Source organism: Pyrus communis, chromosome 15, assembly GCF_041283825.1.
Source record: "Pyrus communis isolate YQ-2024b chromosome 15, ASM4128382v1, whole genome shotgun sequence".
Classification (NCBI taxonomy): Eukaryota; Viridiplantae; Streptophyta; class Magnoliopsida; order Rosales; family Rosaceae; genus Pyrus; species Pyrus communis.
In genome coordinates this window covers 39,147,935-39,170,317 of record NC_142579.1, presented here as the reverse complement: position 1 = coordinate 39,170,317, position 22,383 = coordinate 39,147,935, and the positions used below count along the sequence as shown (strand labels likewise).

At 38.0% G+C, this 22,383-nt stretch overlaps 5 protein-coding genes and 1 non-coding gene across 6 annotated transcripts; 5 read left to right on the top strand and 1 right to left on the bottom strand.

The window, feature by feature from the left end:
- Positions 1 to 1,392: 1,392 nt before the first annotated feature.
- On the top strand, positions 1,393 to 4,922 carry LOC137730114 (exocyst complex component EXO70I). Its single transcript, XM_068469182.2, has 3 exons — positions 1,393 to 2,335; positions 2,797 to 3,335; positions 3,782 to 4,922. Exons 1-3 carry the CDS (start codon positions 1,532 to 1,534, stop codon positions 4,596 to 4,598), a joined length of 2,160 nt encoding a protein of 719 aa, XP_068325283.1. The 5' UTR covers positions 1,393 to 1,531; the 3' UTR covers positions 4,599 to 4,922.
- Positions 4,923 to 5,773: 851 nt separating this feature from the next.
- On the top strand, positions 5,774 to 8,220 carry LOC137748005 (F-box protein At3g12350). The gene is made up of 2 exons (XM_068488120.2): positions 5,774 to 7,015; positions 7,579 to 8,220. The coding sequence occupies exons 1-2, from the start codon at positions 6,107 to 6,109 to the stop codon at positions 8,059 to 8,061; spliced, it is 1,392 nt and encodes a 463-aa protein (XP_068344221.1). The 5' UTR covers positions 5,774 to 6,106; the 3' UTR covers positions 8,062 to 8,220.
- Positions 8,221 to 8,638: 418 nt separating this feature from the next.
- LOC137735326 (LIM domain-containing protein WLIM1) lies at positions 8,639 to 10,569 on the bottom strand. The gene is made up of 4 exons (XM_068474748.2): positions 10,154 to 10,569; positions 9,420 to 9,516; positions 9,288 to 9,331; positions 8,639 to 9,189 (listed from the first exon to the last, which is right to left on the bottom strand). Exons 1-4 carry the CDS (start codon positions 10,286 to 10,288, stop codon positions 8,878 to 8,880), a joined length of 588 nt encoding a protein of 195 aa, XP_068330849.1. The 5' UTR covers positions 10,289 to 10,569; the 3' UTR covers positions 8,639 to 8,877.
- Positions 10,570 to 12,610: 2,041 nt separating this feature from the next.
- TRNAP-UGG (transfer RNA proline (anticodon UGG)) lies at positions 12,611 to 12,682 on the top strand. Its single transcript has one exon. It is a non-coding gene; the product is annotated as a tRNA-Pro (tRNA).
- On the top strand, positions 12,640 to 16,081 carry LOC137746293 (GPN-loop GTPase QQT1). Its single transcript, XM_088685060.1, has 11 exons — positions 12,640 to 12,939; positions 13,046 to 13,090; positions 13,183 to 13,262; positions 13,876 to 13,950; positions 14,520 to 14,623; positions 14,731 to 14,887; positions 14,995 to 15,082; positions 15,188 to 15,260; positions 15,338 to 15,469; positions 15,638 to 15,718; positions 15,810 to 16,081. Exons 1-10 carry the CDS (start codon positions 12,848 to 12,850, stop codon positions 15,710 to 15,712), a joined length of 921 nt encoding a protein of 306 aa, XP_088541186.1. The 5' UTR covers positions 12,640 to 12,847; the 3' UTR covers positions 15,713 to 15,718; positions 15,810 to 16,081.
- Positions 16,082 to 18,367: 2,286 nt separating this feature from the next.
- LOC137719552 (uncharacterized) lies at positions 18,368 to 19,591 on the top strand. Its single transcript, XM_068458590.2, has one exon. The coding sequence runs from the start codon at positions 18,483 to 18,485 to the stop codon at positions 19,272 to 19,274; it is 792 nt and encodes a 263-aa protein (XP_068314691.1). The 5' UTR covers positions 18,368 to 18,482; the 3' UTR covers positions 19,275 to 19,591.
- Positions 19,592 to 22,383: the final 2,792 nt, after the last annotated feature.

Here is a 22,383-nt window from a genome sequence, read left to right as displayed (position 1 = left end):
TCATTTGCCTTTAAATTTAGTACCAAATCGTACTTTGTCATCTGAAACATAAAATTATCATTTAGTTCCTATAAAACATGTGTATAGTAATGTGTTAGTTTTAATTGGTAATTTGTACATGTTGTTAGTGATGTGGCCTTATCTCAATGTTGACGTAGCAGGGTCAAGAATCGTATATGTTTTTGACAGAAAAATGAGAGTAATCTAATGGTTCATTTTAGAACTGTGTTTGAGAAGAAAAGTATTTGAAAGATAAAAGGCTTTCAAAATTTAGCTCACAAAACATGTGACATGACGTAAACATGTTTCAAACCGGAATATAAGCAAATCACATGTTCCTAATTATTAATCTTTATGTACCAAAAAAAGAGTTTTAATTCGGCAGAAGCCCAAATGGCATGATTTTAATGTGAACATGGACCTGGCTTGCCATAGCTGTATGGCCCGTACCTTTAGTATAACTTTGTATTCAACAGTCACTATCGTCATTTGGATTCATTCTTCCATCCACCGGCCGGATTTTTTGGTGTACAAATAATTTAGATACGTGACGTTATTATTTAATTTCAATTAAAACTTCAAACTCCGGTTTGAACAGGAGAAGTACGCCATGCTAATGTGCTTTGGATGATCCACATCTAAGGGTCAGACAATAATGAGCACATTGAACTATCCATGTGGTTGAGAGCCCTCATAGCCCAAGCACAACGACGCAATTATCAGGGGCGTGCTCTACCACTGAGCTATTAGCCTGCCGTGCGGGCCTCCCACTGGGGGCCCGCTATGCCAAAAGCGAGAGAAACCCCATCCCCCTCTTTCCTTTTTTACGCCCACACATCGGCATACGGGATATTTATGTTTTTATTGAAAAATAAGACATAAATTAGGTTGTTCATCTATGTTATAAGATGCTGAATAGGTGACAGTATATTGGCATGCACACAATTTTTTAGTGACTAAAAAGATTTATCGTGTACAGTACTTCTTTACATAATATTCTTATTTTGCTCAACTTATTTTGCATATATTATTTTTAACTAATATATTTTAAAAGTACGACAAATTAATGATTTCTTTTATAAGAAAATTAATGAAAATGGTTTGAAAACTTTAAGTTTTAACAATAAGGACAAAATAAAGGGTAAAGTAAATAGTACTAGGATTCAGTTTTTAGTGTAAAAATGTAATTTTTCATTAAATAAATAGTACCAAAAAATTTTCATTAAAATTTCCTTCTTTTATCATATTATAACAAATAACATGTAAAATAGTACATTACAAACAACGATTTGGTACGCCGAATAAATTCTCAACCGGCTGAGTACTCCCCTCCGTTACTCTTCCAGAATTACCCATTTGTCCGTTTCCAACACACAAATGCCATTTGTTCTTCCTAATTTGCATCGAGTTGATTTTACTTCCTTGTCCTTTTGTGCCCCCACAAACACATCATTTTCGTCATAAACGATCGTATAAACACACAAAGACACAACACAAAAAAGCCATTAAACTTTGATTGCAGTTAACAATAATGGCGTCTAATTACAAATCAGCCGATTCAAGGCTCTCCGATCTCGAGCTAACATGTTCCGATTTGAAAACTCTCCTACGAGCGACGGCGGAAATGGAAGAAAATCTTGAAAAGATGGACAACAAGTTTGAAGTCATAGACGAAACGCTTCTAACTACGTCTAGAAGAGTAGCTCCTTTACAATCGCTAGCCATGGCCTCGAAAGCCTTGGAAACCAGAATCAACCGAGCTGTCGCGCCAGCTTTGGCGCTTCTTCACAACTTCAAGCTCTCTGAGACCATCCAGGATAAGCTCTTGGATCTCTCGGAGAAGTTGTTGAGCGAGAAGTCTATGAAGAAACGGCTCAAGAAGCTTGTCAAGTACGTGGACTGCGTGGACCAGTTGAAAATTGCGATTAACTGCATTTGTGAAGAGGGTGAGCCGGTGATTCAGAGGCTGCAGGAGGTGGTGGAGTTTTTGAGCCGGACGAAGGCCACGGACCAGTACAGAACGCACCGGCTGAGGGAGACGCTGGTGACTCTCAAGTCGCTGTACGAGACGGAGGTTGACGCCATGAGGTTTGAAGGATTGTTTGATGAGGCGCTGTTGAATTTGCAGGACGAGTATGAGAGTATCTTGGAGCAGATTAGGCATCGGAATGTGGTGGATTTGCATGCCGCTTCGGATAAAGATGATCGGAGCGATGAGATGGCTATCGTGGGTTCGGGTTTGGGGACTGAGTTGGAGCTTGAACTTTTGAGAAGGATTTCACAAACCCTAGCTGCCGATGATTGCTTGGATATATGCATCGATATTTATGTTAAGGTAACTTCATTATAATGGTTTTTTTTTCCTCACTTGTAGAAATGTTTTTTTTTTTTTTTTTTTTTTTTTTTTTTTTTTTTTTGTTAATCATGTGATTTGTTATCCATCTATTAGGGTGAGCAGCATCCCTAGCTATTATTCCGAGGGATAGGGTCGTACAAAATGTGACCTCTGATAATGAATTTCTAGTACTATTACATGTTATCGATACTTTTTGAGACCGAAAATGATTGAGATTGTGTTTAAGATGGTTTTATAGTCTCAACGGCCTCTAAAAGAGACTTGTAAAACTTAATATTTTCAACTGTTCTCTGATTTAATAAGTGCTAAATTTATAAGTTAATCGATCAGTGACCACAATATTAGTGCAATTAAAATTGAAATAGTCCACTTCAAAAAACAAGAACTCTGAACATTTTTATTTTTTATTTCTAATTGTTATGCTTGTTGTCGTTCAACAGGTGAGGTACAAAAGGGTGGCCAAAGCACTAATGAGGCTAAACCCTGATTACCTAAAAACCCACACACCAGAAGAAATAGATGAAATACCATGGGAGAGCTTGGAGACAGCCATAACCCTCTGGATCCAGCACTTCGAGCTCGCAGTCAAAGCAGTGCTCGTATCGGAGAAGAAACTCTGCGAACAAGTCCTAGGAGGAATAATGGAAGGACTGATATGGCCAGAATGCTTCGCCAAAATCGCAGGCAAAATCATGGCGGTGTTCTTCCGGTTTGGCGAAGGCGTTGCCCAAAGCAGCAAAGAACCACAGAAGTTGTTCAAGCTCCTTGACATGTTTGATTCCCTAGAGAAGCTGAAGCCTGGATTCTCAGAGGTTTTTGATGGCGAATCGGGGACCGACTTTTGTACAAGATTCAGGGAGCTGGAGAAGCTTCTTGTTCATGCTTCCAGTAAAGTTTTTTGGGAATTTGGGCTTCAAATTGAAGACAATTCTGATGGATTGCCTCCACCACCAGACGGTTCGGTGCCGAAAATAGTAAGGTACGTCAAAATTTTAGGGAGACGGATTAGCGGCAGTAAACTAAAGTATTTGTTCTTGAACTATGATAAAATTGAAGCTTTAGCTTTTGAATTAAAATCCATTAAAATTAGTACATGAGTTTGATAAAAATATGTAGCATATTGGTTATTAAACCTCAATTTCATTAGAATGTGATCAAAATTAAGAAGGCAACATGCATGCACATTCATTTCTCCGATTTGCTCTTTAAAAAGACTCGCCCGCATTTTACGTGCTTAATTTTGACGAAAGTTCTCACGAAATTGGCTTGAAGGACCAATGCTCTACATTTTATCAAATGCTGATATCAGTTTTTAATCGATTTAAAATTTAGAGGCAAGAGCTCCAATCATAAAGTAAGCACCAATGCTTCAATGTTATGTTTCCAACTTGCATTTGACGAGCGACTTTTTACATCCTTCAACAGGTACGCAGTGAACTACTTGAAATACTTAGCAACTGAAAATTACAGCGTCCCCATGGCGAAAGTTCTCAGAACGGAGCAAATCTGGAAAGCCGGGATCTTGTCGAAACCAGAAACCGACGAGAATCTACTCAAAGACGCCATTTGCAACATCATGGAAGCTCTGCAGAGAAACGTGGAGTCGAAACGTTCTGGCTACAACAACAACAGCAGGGACAGGGACAAAATCGGCATTTCAATTCACATGCCACACGTGTTCTGCATGAACACGTACTGGTACATTTACATGAGGACGAGAAACACGGAGCTCGGGAAGCTGTTGGGAGACGGCTACTTGAGGAACAACTACAAGGTTGTAGCCGAGGAATCCGCTTACTTGTACCAGAAGCAATCGTGGGCTCCACTGGTTAGGATTCTGGAGAGGGACGATTTGGAGGAGCAGCAGAGCAAGGAAGCGAAGGCGGGGCTGGTGAGGGTGAAAATCGAGGCGTTCATGAAGGGCTTGGACGACATTTCGAAGAGCCACGGGGGATTCTGTGTAATTCCGGACGTTGACTTGCGGGAGCAGATTAGGGCGGCTACCGTTAAGCTGGTGATTCCGGCATACACCGAGTTCGTGAACTCGTTCTCAGGGTTGTTGCAGGGGAAGGGTTATCTGGGTCCTGACTCGGTTCAGGAGTTGTTGGAGAAAGTTTTTGACGGTGGGGATGGGAAGCTTAAGCGGAGAGGGTCTAAGGATCGGACGGGTGGTGGGAGCTCAGGGATGGATGGTGGGGTGAAGGACTATCGACGGTCCAGATCAAGTACTAATGACATTTGAGAGCTTTTTATGTCGTTGGATTTGATTACTTTTGTGTATTGTGTTCACTTCGGCCATTGTTTATGATCTATGTATATTGCACATGGGTGTGCTTTGATCGCTAAGACACTGATTCGAGGATAATAGCCAAATACCGCCTTACAATGTTACTGTGACGAGTTTTGAGTGGCTCTGTTATGGCTTTGCCCATATGAAGGAATGAGCTGTGTCATGTGGCTTGAGAGAATGCTTTGGGCAACATGCTTGGATGAGACATGTAATTCAATTTGTTTGAAGCACTTATCCTTACATCTGAGTACATATGATTTATCTTTCTCTCGTAAAGTTGAGAAATTCTTAAGTTTGAACAATCTGATAATGTGTTGTTCAACATAAGATAGGAAAATACCACAACTAGCCACACTCTTTGGATTTCGGTCCGCCCACCCCGCCTCACCGAGATAATGATTCGTGTACATGGTCTCGTTTCAATAATACAATAACATATGGTAGTTTATTTCTACATATCTTTCTATTTTCAGCATTTAAACGGAACATTAGCATAACAGTATATATGTGCTGTATAAATTCCCTTGTATGACACTTAGTGTCTTCATCTAAACGAACATGTTGTCTGATTGGTTTTCTCCATCAACCTACTCATATCACGCCATGCGTGCGTGGTTGGACTTGTTGGATTGCTTGGGCCGTTGGGCCTCCACGTTTCAAGAGCAGGGCCAGCTTTGAGGGGATGCAAGTGGTGCTACTGTACATGACCCCCAAATCGGAAGGGTCCTGATTTTTCAATTTTGTATGCATTTACGTATATATAGTAATATGTGTAGAATATTACAAACTTGAGTCTTAGCGCAAAAGGAATTATTGCTTCTTTACATCGGCTTAGGGGATGAGTTTGAAACTCATTTCCATCTTTTTTTTCAGTTTATATTTTTATATAAATGCATAAGCTTTCACAAAATAATATAAAACTTCCACACAATAACATAAAAATTCAAACTTTGACCCTCTAAATAGTTAAGGAAAAACAATACGCCACTTTTTCACTTGTTTATTTGTTAAATTTATTTGTGCTATTAGAATTTATAGAATCTCAATTGAAAACTAAAATTATTATTTTAAAAAAAATATTAAAAAATTAAATTCTTAATACCTTTTTGGACCTTCAATTCACTTTCGCACAGAACCTTGAAATCTAAAGGCCGGCTCTGTTCAAAAGTACCACATATGACTCGAGCTGCTAAATTACACTTGTACCCTAACAAACGCTGTCAATTTACTGGCACCGGAACGTGGTGGTCTTCGAAGCTTCTGTGCCGCAGCAGGTTGAAGAAAGAGAATATTCCTTCTTGCCGAAGAATCTCGCAAATCCAATCCAACACAACACTTTCTCATTTCCTTTTCCTAACACCCATATTTCCCACCAATTCTCCCCCGAAAATTCCCAACTATTTTCCCAGAAAATTCACAACTTTCCCAAGAAAACCAGCCCCAAGTTCCCAAATCCGAAAATGACGACAATCAAAGACCTAAGTCTCGCAATTGACGAATCGGCTTGCGCCATTGACTTCTCCGACTTCCCCGAGGACGTACAGCTCTGCATCCTCTCCTTCCTCACGCCTCCCGAGGTCGCCAGCTTCGCCTGCACATCGAAACGGTTCGATTCGCTATGCAAATCCGACGGCAAGCTCTGGTTCAACATGTGCGATCGCAGGTGGGGATCCAAGACCCGGATCAAGAAATGGGGAAATGGGAAAATCACGTACAGGAATCTCTACCAGACCCTCAGCGATTGGGAGAATCTGATTGGGTTCTGGCGCCAGGGCGGCTTCACGACATCGCCGCTGTTGATTTTTTTCGAGTGGGGCCCGTCGTTCGTGACGGGGTTCCGAGTATCTCCGGCCAAGGACGGCACGTACGGCGTCGTAAAGGCGCCGTTTTTGTGGATGAGCCTCTCGCCGGAGGGGCAAGTCGTGAACTTTCTGGACCCTGAAGGCCGGCCCGAGATTTTGGAAGATTTCGCGGATTCCGACCGGTTCAAGTTTGCGGAGAGCGAATTGGTTCCGGTGAATGTGAGATTGGTGGGGAAGACCTATTTTGTTGTGGAGGAAGATACAAGCTTTGGGGCTCCGAGACGTTTGAGCTCAGGGCGTGGCCGCGTAAACGGCAGCGTGGTCGACGAGGATGTGATTGGAGCCGCCGAGAGTAGTGGCTCTCCGGGGACCTCACCAGACCAGGCGGTGGTGGAGATATATCAGTACCTTGCGAACCGTACCAGCCCGGGTGCGGATAGAGCTTCCAGGAGGCAGAGGAGGAGAGAGAAGCAAAGGCAGGCAAGGAGGAAGCTGGAGCCTCAGCATTATGTCAAGATTGTAGATTGCTCGCCGACGACGGCTAGGCCTTTGCAGGGCCTCTGGAAGGTTCCTTTTCTCTCTTTGTACTGGCATTTTTCAGCTGAAAGTTTGAATAGAAGATTGTTATTGCCTCAAGAGATGTTGTGCCATTTTTATGTAGACACACGCACTAACAGTTTGATCTCGATTTCGCCTTTGTGAAGTGTTTGTTGATTGTTGGAGGACTGCATTGTATCTAGTTTGTATTTTGGAATTTAGATTTAGCATCCAAATTTATTCCGAAACGGAATATTACTGTTCTCTCCAAGAATTTCCGTTGAATGTGTTTCTGACAGTGTTATTGCTTCATTGAATTGTTGTTATGTATGAAAATTGCGAGCGAAGATCTGGCTGCATCAATCAATTTGAGTAGAATTTCCGAACTACGGAGTGTAACAAAAAAACACGGGACTGTTTAGAAGTCTCGTTGCTGAGTTAGGAAAGTCGGATCAGTGTGCTTTAACTAACTGGTTTAGAAGTCTTTTTTCGCTCTTTGCTTATAATGTGCCATTACAAGATGGTGGATTCAGATGAGTTTTCAATTATAGCACAACTAGTCAACTAACCCTCTCATCTTCTTCCAACTGCAGGGAATTGATGATGACATGGCCTTGGGATTTTACCTTGTTGCATATGATAACATCGGGGGCATTTCCTGCCAAAAGGTGTGCAACCCGTCGGAGAATTTATGCCATATAATGCGTTTTATCAGTAAGCAACCAGTGTTTTGGGCAGCGAACCCTACTTTTATTGAGTCTCCGATTTCCCCAGAGGAAGAAAATTTGTACACCAGTCGTGTACATCTTCGACCAAGTGCAGCAGAGGATCACACTCATCAGCATCTCTCTCTCACTGGAAATGAAGGCGTCTCCCGCATTCTGCGCATAAACTTCAGTCATGATCTAGCTCTTCCGGACTTGGTCGGACCTAACCCACCTCATGCACATGGAAGGATTTGGCAGTATGGGGATGAAACATTTGGGTTTGGATCTCTTCAAGATAGTTTTATCAGAGACTTGAAGCATGTTGCCAAAAATGGTTGTCTTCTTGATACCGTGGATCCTTTGTCGTGACGAATGTACTCCTTTCGGAATGTTTCATTTTTTTTGTTTATTTTTGTACATAATTAAACTGCAGTCATAATTCCGATGACTGAATTTATTCGCATTTCAGATTTTCTCTTGTAGAATCATCTAATGAGATGTTCAATAATCAGTTGGCTCATATCTGAATTTGTATTCCAGTTTTATTGTTTTCTTTTGACACAAGCAATCTAAGATGTGGGAACGAGGATTCAAACTTAAGCGCATAGAAGAGCATATCGGTTCTAGCGAGTGTGGGCACTCCCACGTGTGCATGTTTTATTGCTTTCAAAACATGGGAATCCTCATCCTTTACCTGTAGAGAAGATTTGCAAGTCCAAACTCCGCCGTTGTTCCCATTTATATTCCAGGACAAACAATTAAAACAACAACTAGTGATAAATGAGCATTTTGTGTTTTCTAAATAAGCACGAGGAGGAAACGGATTCAAACTTGGTTCCGCATAAAAGAACAACTCTCAAACAAACAACAAATTAATTAGTTTAGAATATGTGTCAATTGTGACTTGTAGTATTTTATTCGATGTTTAATTTAGGATTAGAAAAGATTAGCATGAAAACAATAGGGTTTAGATTGAAAATATAGGATTTGGCATCTCATTTGAGCATTCACAAACCTTACAGGAAACTAAACACAACAAATGAATGAACCCACACGCTTCAATTAATACTTAAGATTCATCTGTCTTGCAGGAAAATGATAAGGTATGAGGGACAGCAACACCGCGCCGGCCTTAAAGAACGGATGCTAAGGCGATTGAAAATAGAGTCATCCGTTGTCTTCGAATCATATTTCAGCAGCAACTTCTCTGGCATTCTCATCCACGGCCATCTTCTCATTGTCACCCTCAAGCTGGCTCAAGTTTCCCTTCTCCTTGATGAGTTGGGTGTGGTGGTGCTTGCAGTAGAGCCGGCCCTCATGTGCAATGTAGTTCGATGGGCTGATTGTACACCCTCCATGTGTGCATTTGAAACACATCTTGTGGTAAGGAGTTCCGTTCACTGACACCTTTTCTGTTGGATAGACGGTATTCCTGCAGCCAAAGCACTTTTCTCTGGTTCCACCAAACATGCTTGAAGCCTTCGCTACTGCAGGTTTCTGTAAAACAATTTACCATCGAGACCATCGAGAGATGATGATCAGCAGATGTTAAATGATCCATAGGCAAGCATTTAAAGATTTTCGGACGAATATACCTCATTATCAACAGGTCTCTCTGGTTTCACAATTTTTGGTGTCCCTGAGAAAGGAAATTGAAACATAAGTTGATCAACTTGAGCGATGAAGAGAAGGGAAGGTTAGTTATTGAAGCGGGATTTTGATTTTACCTTCAAAACTTTTGTCAAGACTGCCGGTTCTTTTGAAGAGCTGATCAAAATGTGGCCTGCAGTAGAGCACTCCCTCAAAGGAATTGTAGTTGCTAAGCTGCGAATTCATCAATTTGTAAATGGAGTTGTATATGAAAACCAAAAATGCAAAAGTAGTTATTTAATCTTCTATATCGGAATCATTGTTTAACGACTTACAGATGAAGATTAAAAATCAAAGTCGATATAAGATGATTCCGGGATAGAACAATGCTAGAACAACTGGTAGAATCAAATGACCGGAGTCCGATTTCTGACTAATTGTTCACTCTTTGGTGTTATATATAATAGAAGATAAGTTTGTCAATCTGTAAACTCTAGTTCTGTTCTTGCATTTGAACAATTCACATATCAAATTTTCGGGTTTAATCTATGATCTTATAACATCAAGATGCAGGTGAAAATTGAAATTTCTGAAATTTCAATGTTGAAAAAAAACTTGTTCATGATAAGCATTAAGCACCACAAAGCAGAGTTTACTTTAAACAAGAAAGAACATCTATCAGATCGAAAAGTACGCCGAAAACAACTCTTAATTATTGCAGTAATTGGTTTAGTGCAAGCAACATGAGACCGGTTTTGGTAGATTTTGCTTCAATTCAACATTCCGTCCCCCAAAAATGAAAAACATAGATTTTAAGAGTCGTTTGACAACCATTTCGTTTTTAGTTTTAAAGCAGCGTAAGTGAACGAACCTTGAGGGTTCCTCTGCAGTGGTGGCATCGGAAGCAGGCTTTGTGGTAGATTCGGTTATCAGCTGTGAGCTTGTCCACCAGATACACTGTCTTGTCACAAGCCATGCACTTCTGAGTTGTTCCTGCAAATGCCATTTCTCCACTCTCTCTCTGTCTCTCTCTCTGTGAGAATAAGAAGAAGGAGGGGAGATGTGAGAAATGGAATGAGAGAGATGATTAGGGTTGGAGTGGGATTAGGGTTGGAGTGGGGAATGGGAATTCAGAGACCAAAAGAGAAGCACAACTGTCATACTGTTGGGATGAATATGATTAAAGTTTAGCGGCAATTAGCAATCATGTTGTCCCACTTCCAAAGCACCTACCTACCGCTCTCTCTAGATTTTTTTTCTTAATTATCTTCCTTCCTTGCCCTCTAAACCATGCATTTGATTTGGATTTTTCTTATGAATTTTTGAAAAGAAGCTCACGTAATCAAAGACACAACATGATAAATATTTTGTTGAACGAGTGTTGCATTTGTAAATATGTAATATAGATGTATGGAACATATGATGTTTCTTTTTTTAGAAAGCATTTTAAGTGTTTTTTTTTTTTTCAAAATTCATTTGCATGTTTACTAAATATTGATTCCAGAAACATTTTTAAGTATCAGAAACGCTTACAACCATTACAAAAACACTTCTAACCAAGCTCTTAGTTGATTAGTTTGGTGGTGTTGTGTAAAGAGGGTTAATTAGTTCAGAAAAAATTACTACTAATTAATAAGTTGGTTTGTTTTGCTTTTATTAATTAAGTTGGAAGCTAAATTTGGAGTGCGACACTAGTAACTGGGATACATGTACGGATGGATATTGGGTTAACATCTAAAAACCCCTTTTTGAAAAAATTGAACTTAGAAGCATCAAATTAGTGACTTTTCTCCCAAGTTTGATGCCTCCATGCCATCAAATGCCAGCACTTCTTCATCATCTCATTTGCTTGCCTAGTTGGCTTGCATTGAATGCTTATATTCTCAAAGATATTTTTCTACTCCATGATTGCACTATTTTTACAGAACAATATTTGGCTACTTAAGATGAGTAAGAACTCCAATTCAAAACTCTTTGTGTTCAAATTATAAGATTTTGTGTTGATGGGTCAGAGCTGTTCATATGAAACACTCTACAAATATCATCTTTGCCAAAAATGAATTAAAACTAAGGTCGTTTAGTTGAAACTCTATTATAACAAATACACAGACGAGTCGTAATGATTTTTACCAATTCTTTTCATTTTTTTTATACAGTTCGGGGACTTAGTTTTAATTGATTTTTTTGCATATGCGATCTTTATAAGGTGATTAATTTGAACGGTTATAATTGCAACATGAAATTCTATGAATCAATAACGAACAATTTTGAGTAGGAGTCCTACTCATCTTTTGAGTAGACAAATATTATTCATTTTTATAAAGATGGATATGGCCTCTGAATTAAGGTTGAATCTTTTGAGTGAAATTGTCTCAACCATACTTAACAAAGCATTTTGATTGACAATCTATCGACATATCATAGTACCATTTTGCTCAAAAAAATATTTTTGTATAATCTGAATTGTGTGTAGATGGTTAGAATTGCTCGATCCTCCGAGTTGCCTAGTTTTTGTTTGATTCGAGTTTATGTTATAATCTACTTTAAATTAAGACTTTCGAATTTAAGTATAGAGAAGGAAAACATGCCTTAGCTTCGATTTCAAACATTGCACATGAGTTTGAAATGATGGAGGCACTAAACTAGTCTTCTTTTTATCTTTCACCACACTCGATCATGATGACAAATCTTATTCCAAACTCCATCCATGCAAATTTGTGGGAGTCCCACATTGGAATTTTTGCTTTTTTCTAATGTGAGCTATAATATGGTCCCCCTCCATCTATTAGTTCAAACATTGATTTAAAGGAAAACTAATAAAAAAAAAGCTTGAAAACTTTGAGTTTTAACGTTAATGACAAAATAAAGGATAAAGTGAATAATACCAGGTTTGACTTTTTAGTGTAAAAATGTAGTTTTTCGTTAAAGTGAACAGTACCGCGGACTTTTCGTTAAAACTCCCTTGATTTAATGGCTAGCCCAAAATCACTAGGAATGTCAGAAATTTTTTATCCATAACATTTTATGTGCACTGATATCATTAAAAGAAAAATACCGATAATATGTTAGATACGTTTTGTTAATAAGAATAATATCGAATTATTAACATCAACTTATTGACCTTGTGTTCCATAGTAGGACCTCATCCCATGTGAATGAAAGTGAGATGACATAAAGCTCGTCCGAATTGTGACCAAGGGACTCAAAAGTCCAAGAGAGAGAACCATGGGCCGCGCAGCCAATGGGATATCTTTTATCCACGGGTAGTTTTTGCATGTTCTTTCATCTATAATTAATAAACCGTTTAACCCCCCGGTAATAACAAGGTGGGCATTTGGTCTAGTGGTATGATTCTCGCTTTGGGTGCGAGAGGTCCCGAGTTCGATTCTCGGAATGCCCCTTTTTATTTACTTTTACTAATTTTTCTACCCTGGTTTTCCTTTTCGCCGCCGACTCGCTCCCTCAGTTACCGCCCCTAAAACCCTAACCCTCGCGATTCTTCGATTGAATCGCCCTGAACAATCACTTCTCTCGATTTTCCTACGACTTTACCCTAAAACCGAAAATGGTTTTTGGGCAAGTGGTGATCGGCCCGCCCGGGTCAGGGAAGACCACTTACTGCAATGGTATGTCTCAGTTCCTCCAGCTCATCGGAAGGTAAAGAATTTCACTCTGATTTATGGGTTTTCAAGTTTTTCCATGGCTTCGGTTTTTGTTTTTAAATCTGTCTTAATGTTTGCATCGACCATTTCATCGTTCGCAGGAAAGTTGCAGTTGTCAATTTGGATCCTGCCAACGATGCATTGCCGTATCCTTTTCAGTTTTTTAGTGTTTTGTTGTTCGTAATTGCAGTGTTGCAATTCATCCCTACGTAGAATGTTGAGCCTTACGTGAATTTAGGTATGAATGTGCTGTGAACATTGAGGATCTTATAAAGCTCAGTGATGTGATGGTGGAGCACTCTCTTGGTCCCAATGGAGGTGAGCTCTTACTGTTCTTTATTGAATCTATAAAAGTTCAATACTTGGGTAAATTAAAGAGTAGAAATTGTTTGGTTCGGGAGTGAAGAAGGAAAACGATGGAAAGATAGGAAGTTATGGGACTCTCGAATTTTTCTTTTGAAAATAGGTGACATTTGGAGAAGTTAGATGGTAGGAACAATGGTTACTGACTTATTTTTGTTATTTAAGCATTTTAAGGACGATTTCCGTTTACTGACATTATAAAAGCTCTTCCTTTATTTCTAGTTTGGGAGTGAGCCAAATGGAGTAAAAGGTTCTAAAATACCCGCGAGATAGACAGCACGACAGTTAACAACTGCATGTCAAAGAGCTTCTATACCATAAAACATAAAGTCACTTGATACCTTTTTTTGTGGATGTACTTGATCAAGATGAAAACATGTAAAGTTTGAAAAGGTGTTGTGCATCAGATGGTTTATAATCACGTATTCCTGTTTATTTTTTGCGGAGATCCTCTTGGGTTACGGCTAACCCATTAGTTGGTGCTGAAGTGTGCCCTTTTGTTAGACTCAACAAATGATGCTTTTTCTGGGCTGCAACTTCTGAAGTTTCTTTCGTAATGTTCATCCAGGTCTTGTATATTGCATGGATTATCTAGAGAAGAATATTGACTGGTTGGAGGCGAAGTTGAAACCTCTTATGAAAGGTTGGTGTGTTCTGCCTTGCTTTACTTGGTTAGAATGTTCAGGGCCTTCAGGCCCTGGACATTGATATCATGATAATCCTTTTTTTGTTTACCCGAGGGGATGGTAATCGCGGTTATTTCCTCCCCTTCCATATTCAGACGTCCAGTCTCATTGTGATCTTTCCATTCTATATTATTGATTCTTGAACTTGTTGCAATTGTGTTTTTCATGTTGTTTACATGAAACACTGTATGCTTGTACAGCTTTTCAGAGGGTATTCATGTGTTGGCTGGTGGGAGGACTTCTGTACATGTAGTTGCATTTTATTGCAAGAAACAGTTTCCAATTGGATCTTATGATAGTTCGGTATTAAACTTAAAGGTTTGACCAATGATGCCTAAATATATAAATGAAAATGAAACCTCTGGAAAACATAACCATTGTTTGAAAGCAAAATCAGCTTGTTTTTTCCTTTTTTCGGGTATAACTTATACATCATAATAGCACGTTTGAAAGGAATTGAATGTTAGTGTTCATCTAGTTTGTAATAGTGCCATGCTGCTGCCTATCTTTGTTATGAACTTTGCAGATCATTATATTCTCTTTGATCTCCCCGGCCAAGTGGAACTATTCTTTCTTCACTCCAACGCCAAGAATGTTATCATGAAGCTCGTAAAGAAGTTAAACCTCAGGGTATGATTTTAATCTTCTGTATATTTGTAGATTGCACCATTCACTTGGACCATGATAGTGGATGCGCCTTTGGATTGTTATCTTGATGGCTTCCTGATTTGATGCAGTTGACCGCTGTGCATTTGGTTGATGCCCATCTTTGCAGTGATCCTGGAAAGTATGTTAGTGCATTGATTCTCTCTTTATCAACCATGCTTCATATGGAACTCCCTCACATAAATGTCTTGTCTAAGATTGATCTAATAGAGAGTTACGGAAAGCTAGGTATGGTCATGGCTTGTTCTTTTGATATATTTTTTTTTTCATTTTTCCTTATACATCACATTTGAGATATCTGACTCATATTACTGTTTTCTTTTTAATCTCTGCAGCTTTCAACCTTGATTTCTTCACAGATGTAGAGGATTTATCTTATCTTCAGTACAAGCTTGATCAGGATCCTCGTTCAGCTAAGTACAGGTTTGATTATTTATGATCTTATGGGAAAAGACTATGAAAATCTTGCCTTGGCTTTTGTTTTTTAATTTTTTTTAATAACGAAAATGTTTCTTGTTTATATTGCAGAAAGCTTACTAAGGAGCTTTGTGAAGTAGTTGAAGATTATAGTCTTGTCAATTTTGCAACCTTAGATATCCAGGCATGCCAGTCCCTATCCACTTTACACCCGACCTCTCGAATTTTTTATGCTTAGTGTTATCGCTTGCTACTTTTCAGGATAAAGAGAGTGTAGGGAATCTAGTTAAACTGATAGACAAGAGCAATGGGTACATTTTTGCTGGTATAGACGCAAGTGCGGTAGAATTCAGCAAGATTGCAGTCGGTCCTGTTGATTGGGATTATTACAGATATCCTTTTTGTTTTGATTCTACAATAAAAAGTTTGCGGGTAGCTCTTTATCTTGTCAAGATACTTGTGAATTATACTACTAAGTATTTGGAATTGTCCTTTAGCCACATCAGAATCTGCATTATCAAGAAATGACATTTTCTGTTTCGCTTAACAAAGTAGCTCACAGTTGCAGCAGTGCAAGAGAAGTACATGAAGGATGATGAAACTTTTGACGACGACAATGAACAGCCGGGAGACTGATAATATGTATGTATAAGAGAATGATGCTTGTCTAGTCCATCTTAGTTTGTTGGTCGTATGCTTCGGAAGTTCATGACTGTTCCCTCACTGACTTCAGATCCGAAGAATTCTCAACGTCATGGATACTTTATGCCGACAAGATCAGGCAACTCCCCGCTAAAGTGACTATTTTTGTATGATTTATATACTGTTTAGTCATGCCGGATTATTTATACAAATATGTTACTTACATAGAACTGTTTACAAAAGAGATTGAGCATATGATGATGTGGGTTTGATAACAAAACTGTGGTTTAACGGCGTAGATTGAGTTTTTATGTCGATGATCTGTTTAAGAACTCAATAATCATGCTCGCTTTTGTCGACGTATACTATAGTAGCCAGTGGATGTCAAGTTTGTTTATGTAAAAGTCGCGGGAGCACACACAGGAAGTCTGCTTGTGTGAAGTGAAGAAAATGCCTTCATTTCTGTAGATGTTGAAGGCTTCTGGAAGGCCTTAATACGGTCGAAGTGTTGTTGACATAAATGTCTGAGGGTGACGAAGTTGGGCCCCCATTTTTCAAGTGGAAAAACTGCCCCGCTCCAAAATGAAGACTTGGATGGGTGTAGGGACACTTGGTGAGTAGGTTGTACGTAAGAATATCTATTCTAGATGGAATGAGACGGGAATGATTATTTGTATGAATCGCATATATAATGATATATTTTATAATTAAATTCAAACAAATATTATATAAAACCAAAATTATATTCGAATTAAGCAGCAATGGGGCCAAATTTTCCGACATAAGATATTTTCTTCTAAAAATAATAATGACATGTATTTGAGTTTAGCTTATCCTATTGTAACGTAATGCCTTGGCAGTTGGTCAGGGTATTTTTTTAAAATTTTATTTATTTATTATTTCGGACAAATGATGTCTATAAAAAGACATATTTAATTATTGAATTCATTGAAAAGATACATCGTATCTGATTTATGCAAGTCGAACTATTTTAAATATCCTTCAATAGTTCAACCAACTAAACACAACTATGACGAAAGCATATACTAATTTTATTGCCTCTCGTTTTGTCAACAATAAGATTGAGGCTGCGATTGTTATCCTGTTAGTACTAACAAACATGATCAAGACGTATTACATTTACAATAATCTTGAGATTTCACTTCAAATAATATTGCGTGCTTCGCAAGTTGTGCTTTCACAAATTATAATATTGATTTATGGTCTTTCTTCAGGGATCTTAGATTTGGTATAGCATGGAATGGACCAGCAGTGACGAATCATTTAGATTAGTGATTTGCTAATATCGTATTACTTACTAAAATAACTGCAATTATTGCTTTGCTCCTACTCCTAGCATTGCTATGAAACGTAATCAAATACGTCAAGGCATACACGATGTTCTATTTAATCTTAGTCATCCACAAGTTATTGAAAAATGACCGGGAAAATTATGGATAAACATCCACACAAAATTAATTTGCATACATTAGATTTTTTTTTTTTTTTTTTTTCACTTTTGTAACTAACAAAATTATACAAGTAATACAAGATTTAAAATCGTTTGACGTCTAATGTTTGTTTCATTTACATGAAAATTAGATTCATGTGTTTCATCTTAGAGCTATAAATGGGAGGGGAAATTGAATTCGTGGCAAGTTTACTTAACGTGAATGGGAGAAGTAAGAATTGTAGAGCTTAGAAAGTAAAAGATGAGACAAGATGAACTAGTCGTGTAATTTGATTTCTAATTTTCAAGTATTGCACGGTAGATTTTAAGGGTGTTTCTTTTTCGATTCCTTAGTAAACATAGGAAAAATTAGGATTAAAATTATTATTATTTTTTTTTGACAAACATAGGAACAATTAGGATTAAAATTATTATTATTATTATTATTTGACAAACGATATTATCTTCATTAAGGGAGATGCTTAGCTTCACAATGAGCTAACAATAATGTGATTTAAATTCGTCTTTGGCAAGAATCGGATCTAAGACGTCTCACTTACAAATAAATAAAAATACTATTAAACGGTAGTACTAAATAACATAAATTAAAATTATTTGATTATATTGAATTTTATTCTCATTCTAAGTAAATTAAAATATCAACGACACATATAATAAAGGTAAATACTGTTATGCCATACATGCCAGACTTCCATGGCGTTTTCAACCAATAGTTCATGGTCCTAGTGGACCAGGTGCTCCTTCTAGAAGACATTATCTTACTCGTTTATGATTTTCACAAATACCTGCGCCACTCAATATTTTACGACTAAAAATGTTTTCCTGTAAATTTGGACCAATTCAAATTTCAACCCACTTCCCAAGCAAAGCATCCTGACCAAACCATGTAATTAACTAAATTTTATATAATATTTTCTTACCATTTTCTCTGTCCAAACATCCACGGTCTGCGTATTTGCCAAAGCATAATCTCAGACGTGTATATGTGGCATTATTTCCTTCCTCTCCAAGAAGTCAAATCCGCCCCAAAATCCATGTGGGTAGCAGAAGCTTCCGTGGCATTTTGCTTTTGTCAAACCATTCCTTTGACTAGAGGTTCGTTTTGGATCTCTCTCCTCAGCAGATCACATCATTCACAGCAAAACAACCCTTTATATATATATATATATATATATATATATAATCTCTCTTTGCTTCCAATCAAGCCAAATCACTCTATACTCAAATACCAAAACTCAAAAACTCAGGCTCGTTTGACAATCATTTCATTTTTAGTCCCTTGAATTTATTGAAATGTTCAGCCCTTTCAGCTGCGGATTCTTCCACTCGGAAGACGTTCAAGATGAACCCGTAAACATTTCGAGTCCTTGCTCCACGCCGAGAAGATCAAGGAGAAGCAACAAGGACAGCAAGAACCCCTATTCGAGTCGAGGCCTCGACAAGTTCTCTGCGCTCTTAGCCGATCTCGAAGAGAAGCGGCAGAAGATTTACGCGCAAACGCCTCCGCAAGACATATCCTTCGTCCGCTTCGTGTTCAAGGACTCGAAGGAGGACTCCCCTCCCGTCCCGATCGTGATCAAGTTGAAGGACAACAAGAAAGAAGACCACAAAGAGAAAACCAAAACTCAGCTGGTGAAAGAAAAGCATGCAACGCGTAATTCGGGAAGTTTGGATAAGTTTACCGTTGAGCCCTCCACGCCCACAAAAGAAGTAGCAGCTCAGCAACCACCAAAGAATGATAAGAGGGTGCGTTCGTCATTGAACTTCAAAGGAACGAACTTGGGTATGTGGAGAAGGCCTTCTTACTATTTGCCGGTGGTTGTGGTGTTCATTTTGGTGCTGCTGGCGGTGTTCGGGCGGTCGTTTGCGATTCTGTGCACGTCTATCGGCTGGTACGCATTGCCGAATTTGAAAGAAAGCAATTCCGAGACAAAAAGAGCATCAAAGAAGAAAGACCATAGTAGAAGATTGAGTGACAATAATCATAATAATGATCATGGATCATTGTCTTCTCCAAAGAGTAACAACACGGCGGCCTACAGTACGCCCCGATCACAACAACACGGTCACCGGAAAAGTTGGTGACCGCGGTGATGCTATTGACTTGTGAATTTTCTCCGTATATTCCTTGGTTCTTTCTTTCATATTTCCTCTTTTATTTTTTACTCGGTCAAGATTTGGCTGCCCTGTATGTTCAGACAAGGTTCTGTTTTTGGTTACGTGTACCACCTTGGGTTGAAACCTAAAAATTCAAGCCCTGTATTTTGACTGTTTCTAAATGTAAATTATGATGATTAGTACGAGATTAGTCTGGAGATGTCATGTTGTAAGATGTGATTAGTGAAGTTTGCCTTGTAATTCCACGATATATGTGGTTAAGTATATGTTTTGGTCTTGATAGATTTTTGGTTTTATGCTCAAGTTATTCACCACAATTTTCTCAGAACAAAAGCTAAATCAAGAATGATGGCTCGTTTGATGGCTTGGTCCAGACTGAAATGAACTTAAAATATTGAAACTGGACTTATGAAATTGGATAAAAACTAACATCTTACAAGTCCCATCTGATAAGATGCAAGACTCTTAAGATTGGGTCGTTAGACTTAATTCCAATCACATCCAGTCTCAAATTCCAATGTAAAGCGTGTGGTGTTAGCTCTATCAAATATAGATGTTGAAGAATTAGCGATGAGTGGTTGTTAGGGTTCAAATGCCACTCGAACGCAGAGATAGCTAATTCTTTAATCTGTTGAAGCGTAGCAGTTGACTGGACATTTGGGAGTAAAACATGTTCAATAATTTGAGCGATAGGATGACCTACAAAAAAATTTAATACATAATTCTTGAAAAGATCCAGTACCCCGGCCTAATATACTTCCTAAATTAATATTTCTCTATAGTTTTTGCTGACACTAAACCAACAATTTGCACAATTTGTTCAAAACAGATGAGTCCAGCACAAGATTCAGCATTTCCATCAAGTAGAAACGGCGAAAAAACGATGCTTAATTGGTTTCCATGAAATGCAAGAAACCTAGAGATGCAAGACCAGATCACGTAGTTTCGATTTAAAAAGAAAAAAAACGAAAGTCGGGTCATAGCAGTACACGTTTTACACCGGCGGGAACTTTGTCTTGAAGCTTTTTATGGCCTATTTCCCGGCCTGACTCTAGCTAATAATGGTGTCCATTGAAACCAACGGTTTATCACTAATCCAAAAATCTTTCTTATTATAGGGGGGTTAAGACCATTCGCCAAAGACTTTGCGACTTTGCACACAGCAGGATAATGCTTGTGACACTACCGGTATGTCTCCCACTTATGATTAACGTTTATCGTCCGAACATCATAACCGGTACCGTTTATTCTCTTTATTATTATCTAAATATTATATACAAAAAAAAAAAAAAAACATTATTGAAGATGGTTTAGTCATTTATACGTATTACACCAATCAACTGTTTTAGTAATAAGTAACATCATCATTGAACCGTTCATTTGTTTTATGCATATGAGTGACTAAAATATTTCGAAATTGAATAATTTTTTGAATATATGATCTTTAGAATAATAATTTTTTGAATATTTTTTTTCATATATAACCTTTAGAGTATGATGTTTAAACTGCAAAAATTCGTTAGTCCTAAGTGGGACAAGTAAGTCGTCCATGTGAAAAACAATTATCCACACTGACTTGGTAAATTAGTAGTTTAAAACCATGGACGTCTATTGGTTTTGGTTTGGAAATGGGCATGAGTAATAAATAAATATTAATTTATTAAAATATGGGCCGTATGCCTTATGGGGCTATTGGGCTGTAATGATGTGTAAAACATTAAAAGTTTTTGGGTTAAGTACGAATAACAACCAAATTTTCAGAGGCGATTCCAAATTGATCAACAAATACTTGTTAGGTCACTGATATTAAGTGATGACCTTGCAACTGTTAATTGGCGATGTCATTAATGTTAAGTGATACTATAGACAAATATTGAAGTTAATTTTTACTAACAAGTCATTCTACTTAAAAGGGATATGTTTGGAGATTTAGAGCTTTATAAATAACGTGAGAGTGATATGTCACTTCAATACTTGTCAAGGACTTCACTTAACACTAGTGACCTAACAAATATCTAATTTTAAAAACGTTAGATAGTTATTTGAAATGTTTTAAAAGTCTCAAACCATTTTGGAATTACCTCTAAAGGTGGTTATTCGGGTTGTATACTGTAATTTTGAAATGGATAATACATGTGTTTTTTTCATGATAAAACTTTTTTTGCTTCTTCAGAAAACCACAAAGTCAATCCTACTCCAGCATGGGAGAGCTAACTTGTCCCCCACTTATAATTAACATATCTTCATCGTACAAGCATCATAATCAGAACCATTAAGGGTTTTTTTTTTTTTTTTTTTTTTAAATTTAACAGATATGTATGAAATTTATTACGAATATATATATATATATATATATTTAGAAAACCTCGACGGTACGAGGGAAATTTTATTGATATCGGAAAAAAAAGGATGCACCTAGTCATGGGGTATAAACCTAACCTCTCATAATACAAGAAAAAAAGATTAAAAAATACATGAAAGGAAGGGGGATATAATTATACAAACCTTACCCTTGTAGAAGTAAAGGAAAAGAAGGAGGGGTGGGAAATGACACCTAACCCCTCTAAAGCTGAACCTAAAGGTCTAAACCTGCAAAACAGAGCCAGGAATATCACAAGGTTAAGAAAAAAAAACAAGACTGTGAGACAAACCTGTATATCGAGTTGCACTTTAATCTGAGAAGCGGAAGCTAGGAAAGCCAACATAGTCTTAAAATAAAGCAGCACAAACTGCCATCGGAGGGGAATCATGTCATACTAAAGTTGCATAATACAAGCCTATGTTAGCAAAATTGTTTGCAACTATATTTCCTTCGTAATATATGTGAGAGGCATAGAAAGTCATCATCGATTGGAGAGCAGAAATAACACTAAAATAGTCACTTTCCAATCAAAGACAATGCCAACCCTATTGATATGCAAACTCTACACCAATAATAACTGCCGATAATTATGCATAAAAAGAGTCGTGATGACCAATCCCTTGGTATAAACCACAAGAAACTGACCATGGCAATCCCAAAAAAATCCTCAACAAGCAGAAGGACCAAGATTTCCTTTAGACAAACCATCTGTAT

Excerpts from the sequence above, each read along its gene's own strand:
- LOC137730114 (XM_068469182.2), top strand. The coding sequence starts at position 1,532 with ATGGCGTCTAATTACAAATCAGCCGATTCAAGGCTCTCCGATCTCGAG. Across the intron at positions 2,336-2,796 it reads GCATCGATATTTATGTTAAG|GTGAGGTACAAAAGGGTGGC; the intron begins GTAACTTCATTA and ends GTCGTTCAACAG. Across the intron at positions 3,336-3,781 it reads TCGGTGCCGAAAATAGTAAG|GTACGCAGTGAACTACTTGA; the intron begins GTACGTCAAAAT and ends ATCCTTCAACAG.
- LOC137748005 (XM_068488120.2), top strand. The coding sequence starts at position 6,107 with ATGACGACAATCAAAGACCTAAGTCTCGCAATTGACGAATCGGCTTGC. Across the intron at positions 7,016-7,578 it reads CTTTGCAGGGCCTCTGGAAG|GGAATTGATGATGACATGGC; the intron begins GTTCCTTTTCTC and ends TTCCAACTGCAG.
- LOC137735326 (XM_068474748.2), bottom strand. The coding sequence starts at position 10,288 with ATGGCATTTGCAGGAACAACTCAGAAGTGCATGGCTTGTGACAAGACA. Across the intron at positions 9,332-9,419 it reads TCTTGACAAAAGTTTTGAAG|GGACACCAAAAATTGTGAAA; the intron begins GTAAAATCAAAA and ends TTCCTTTCTCAG. Across the intron at positions 9,190-9,287 it reads AGAGACCTGTTGATAATGAG|AAACCTGCAGTAGCGAAGGC; the intron begins GTATATTCGTCC and ends ATTGTTTTACAG.
- LOC137746293 (XM_088685060.1), top strand. The coding sequence starts at position 12,848 with ATGGTTTTTGGGCAAGTGGTGATCGGCCCGCCCGGGTCAGGGAAGACC. Across the intron at positions 13,263-13,875 it reads CTCTCTTGGTCCCAATGGAG|GTCTTGTATATTGCATGGAT; the intron begins GTGAGCTCTTAC and ends ATGTTCATCCAG. Across the intron at positions 14,888-14,994 it reads AGAGAGTTACGGAAAGCTAG|CTTTCAACCTTGATTTCTTC; the intron begins GTATGGTCATGG and ends TAATCTCTGCAG.
- LOC137719552 (XM_068458590.2), top strand. The coding sequence starts at position 18,483 with ATGTTCAGCCCTTTCAGCTGCGGATTCTTCCACTCGGAAGACGTTCAA.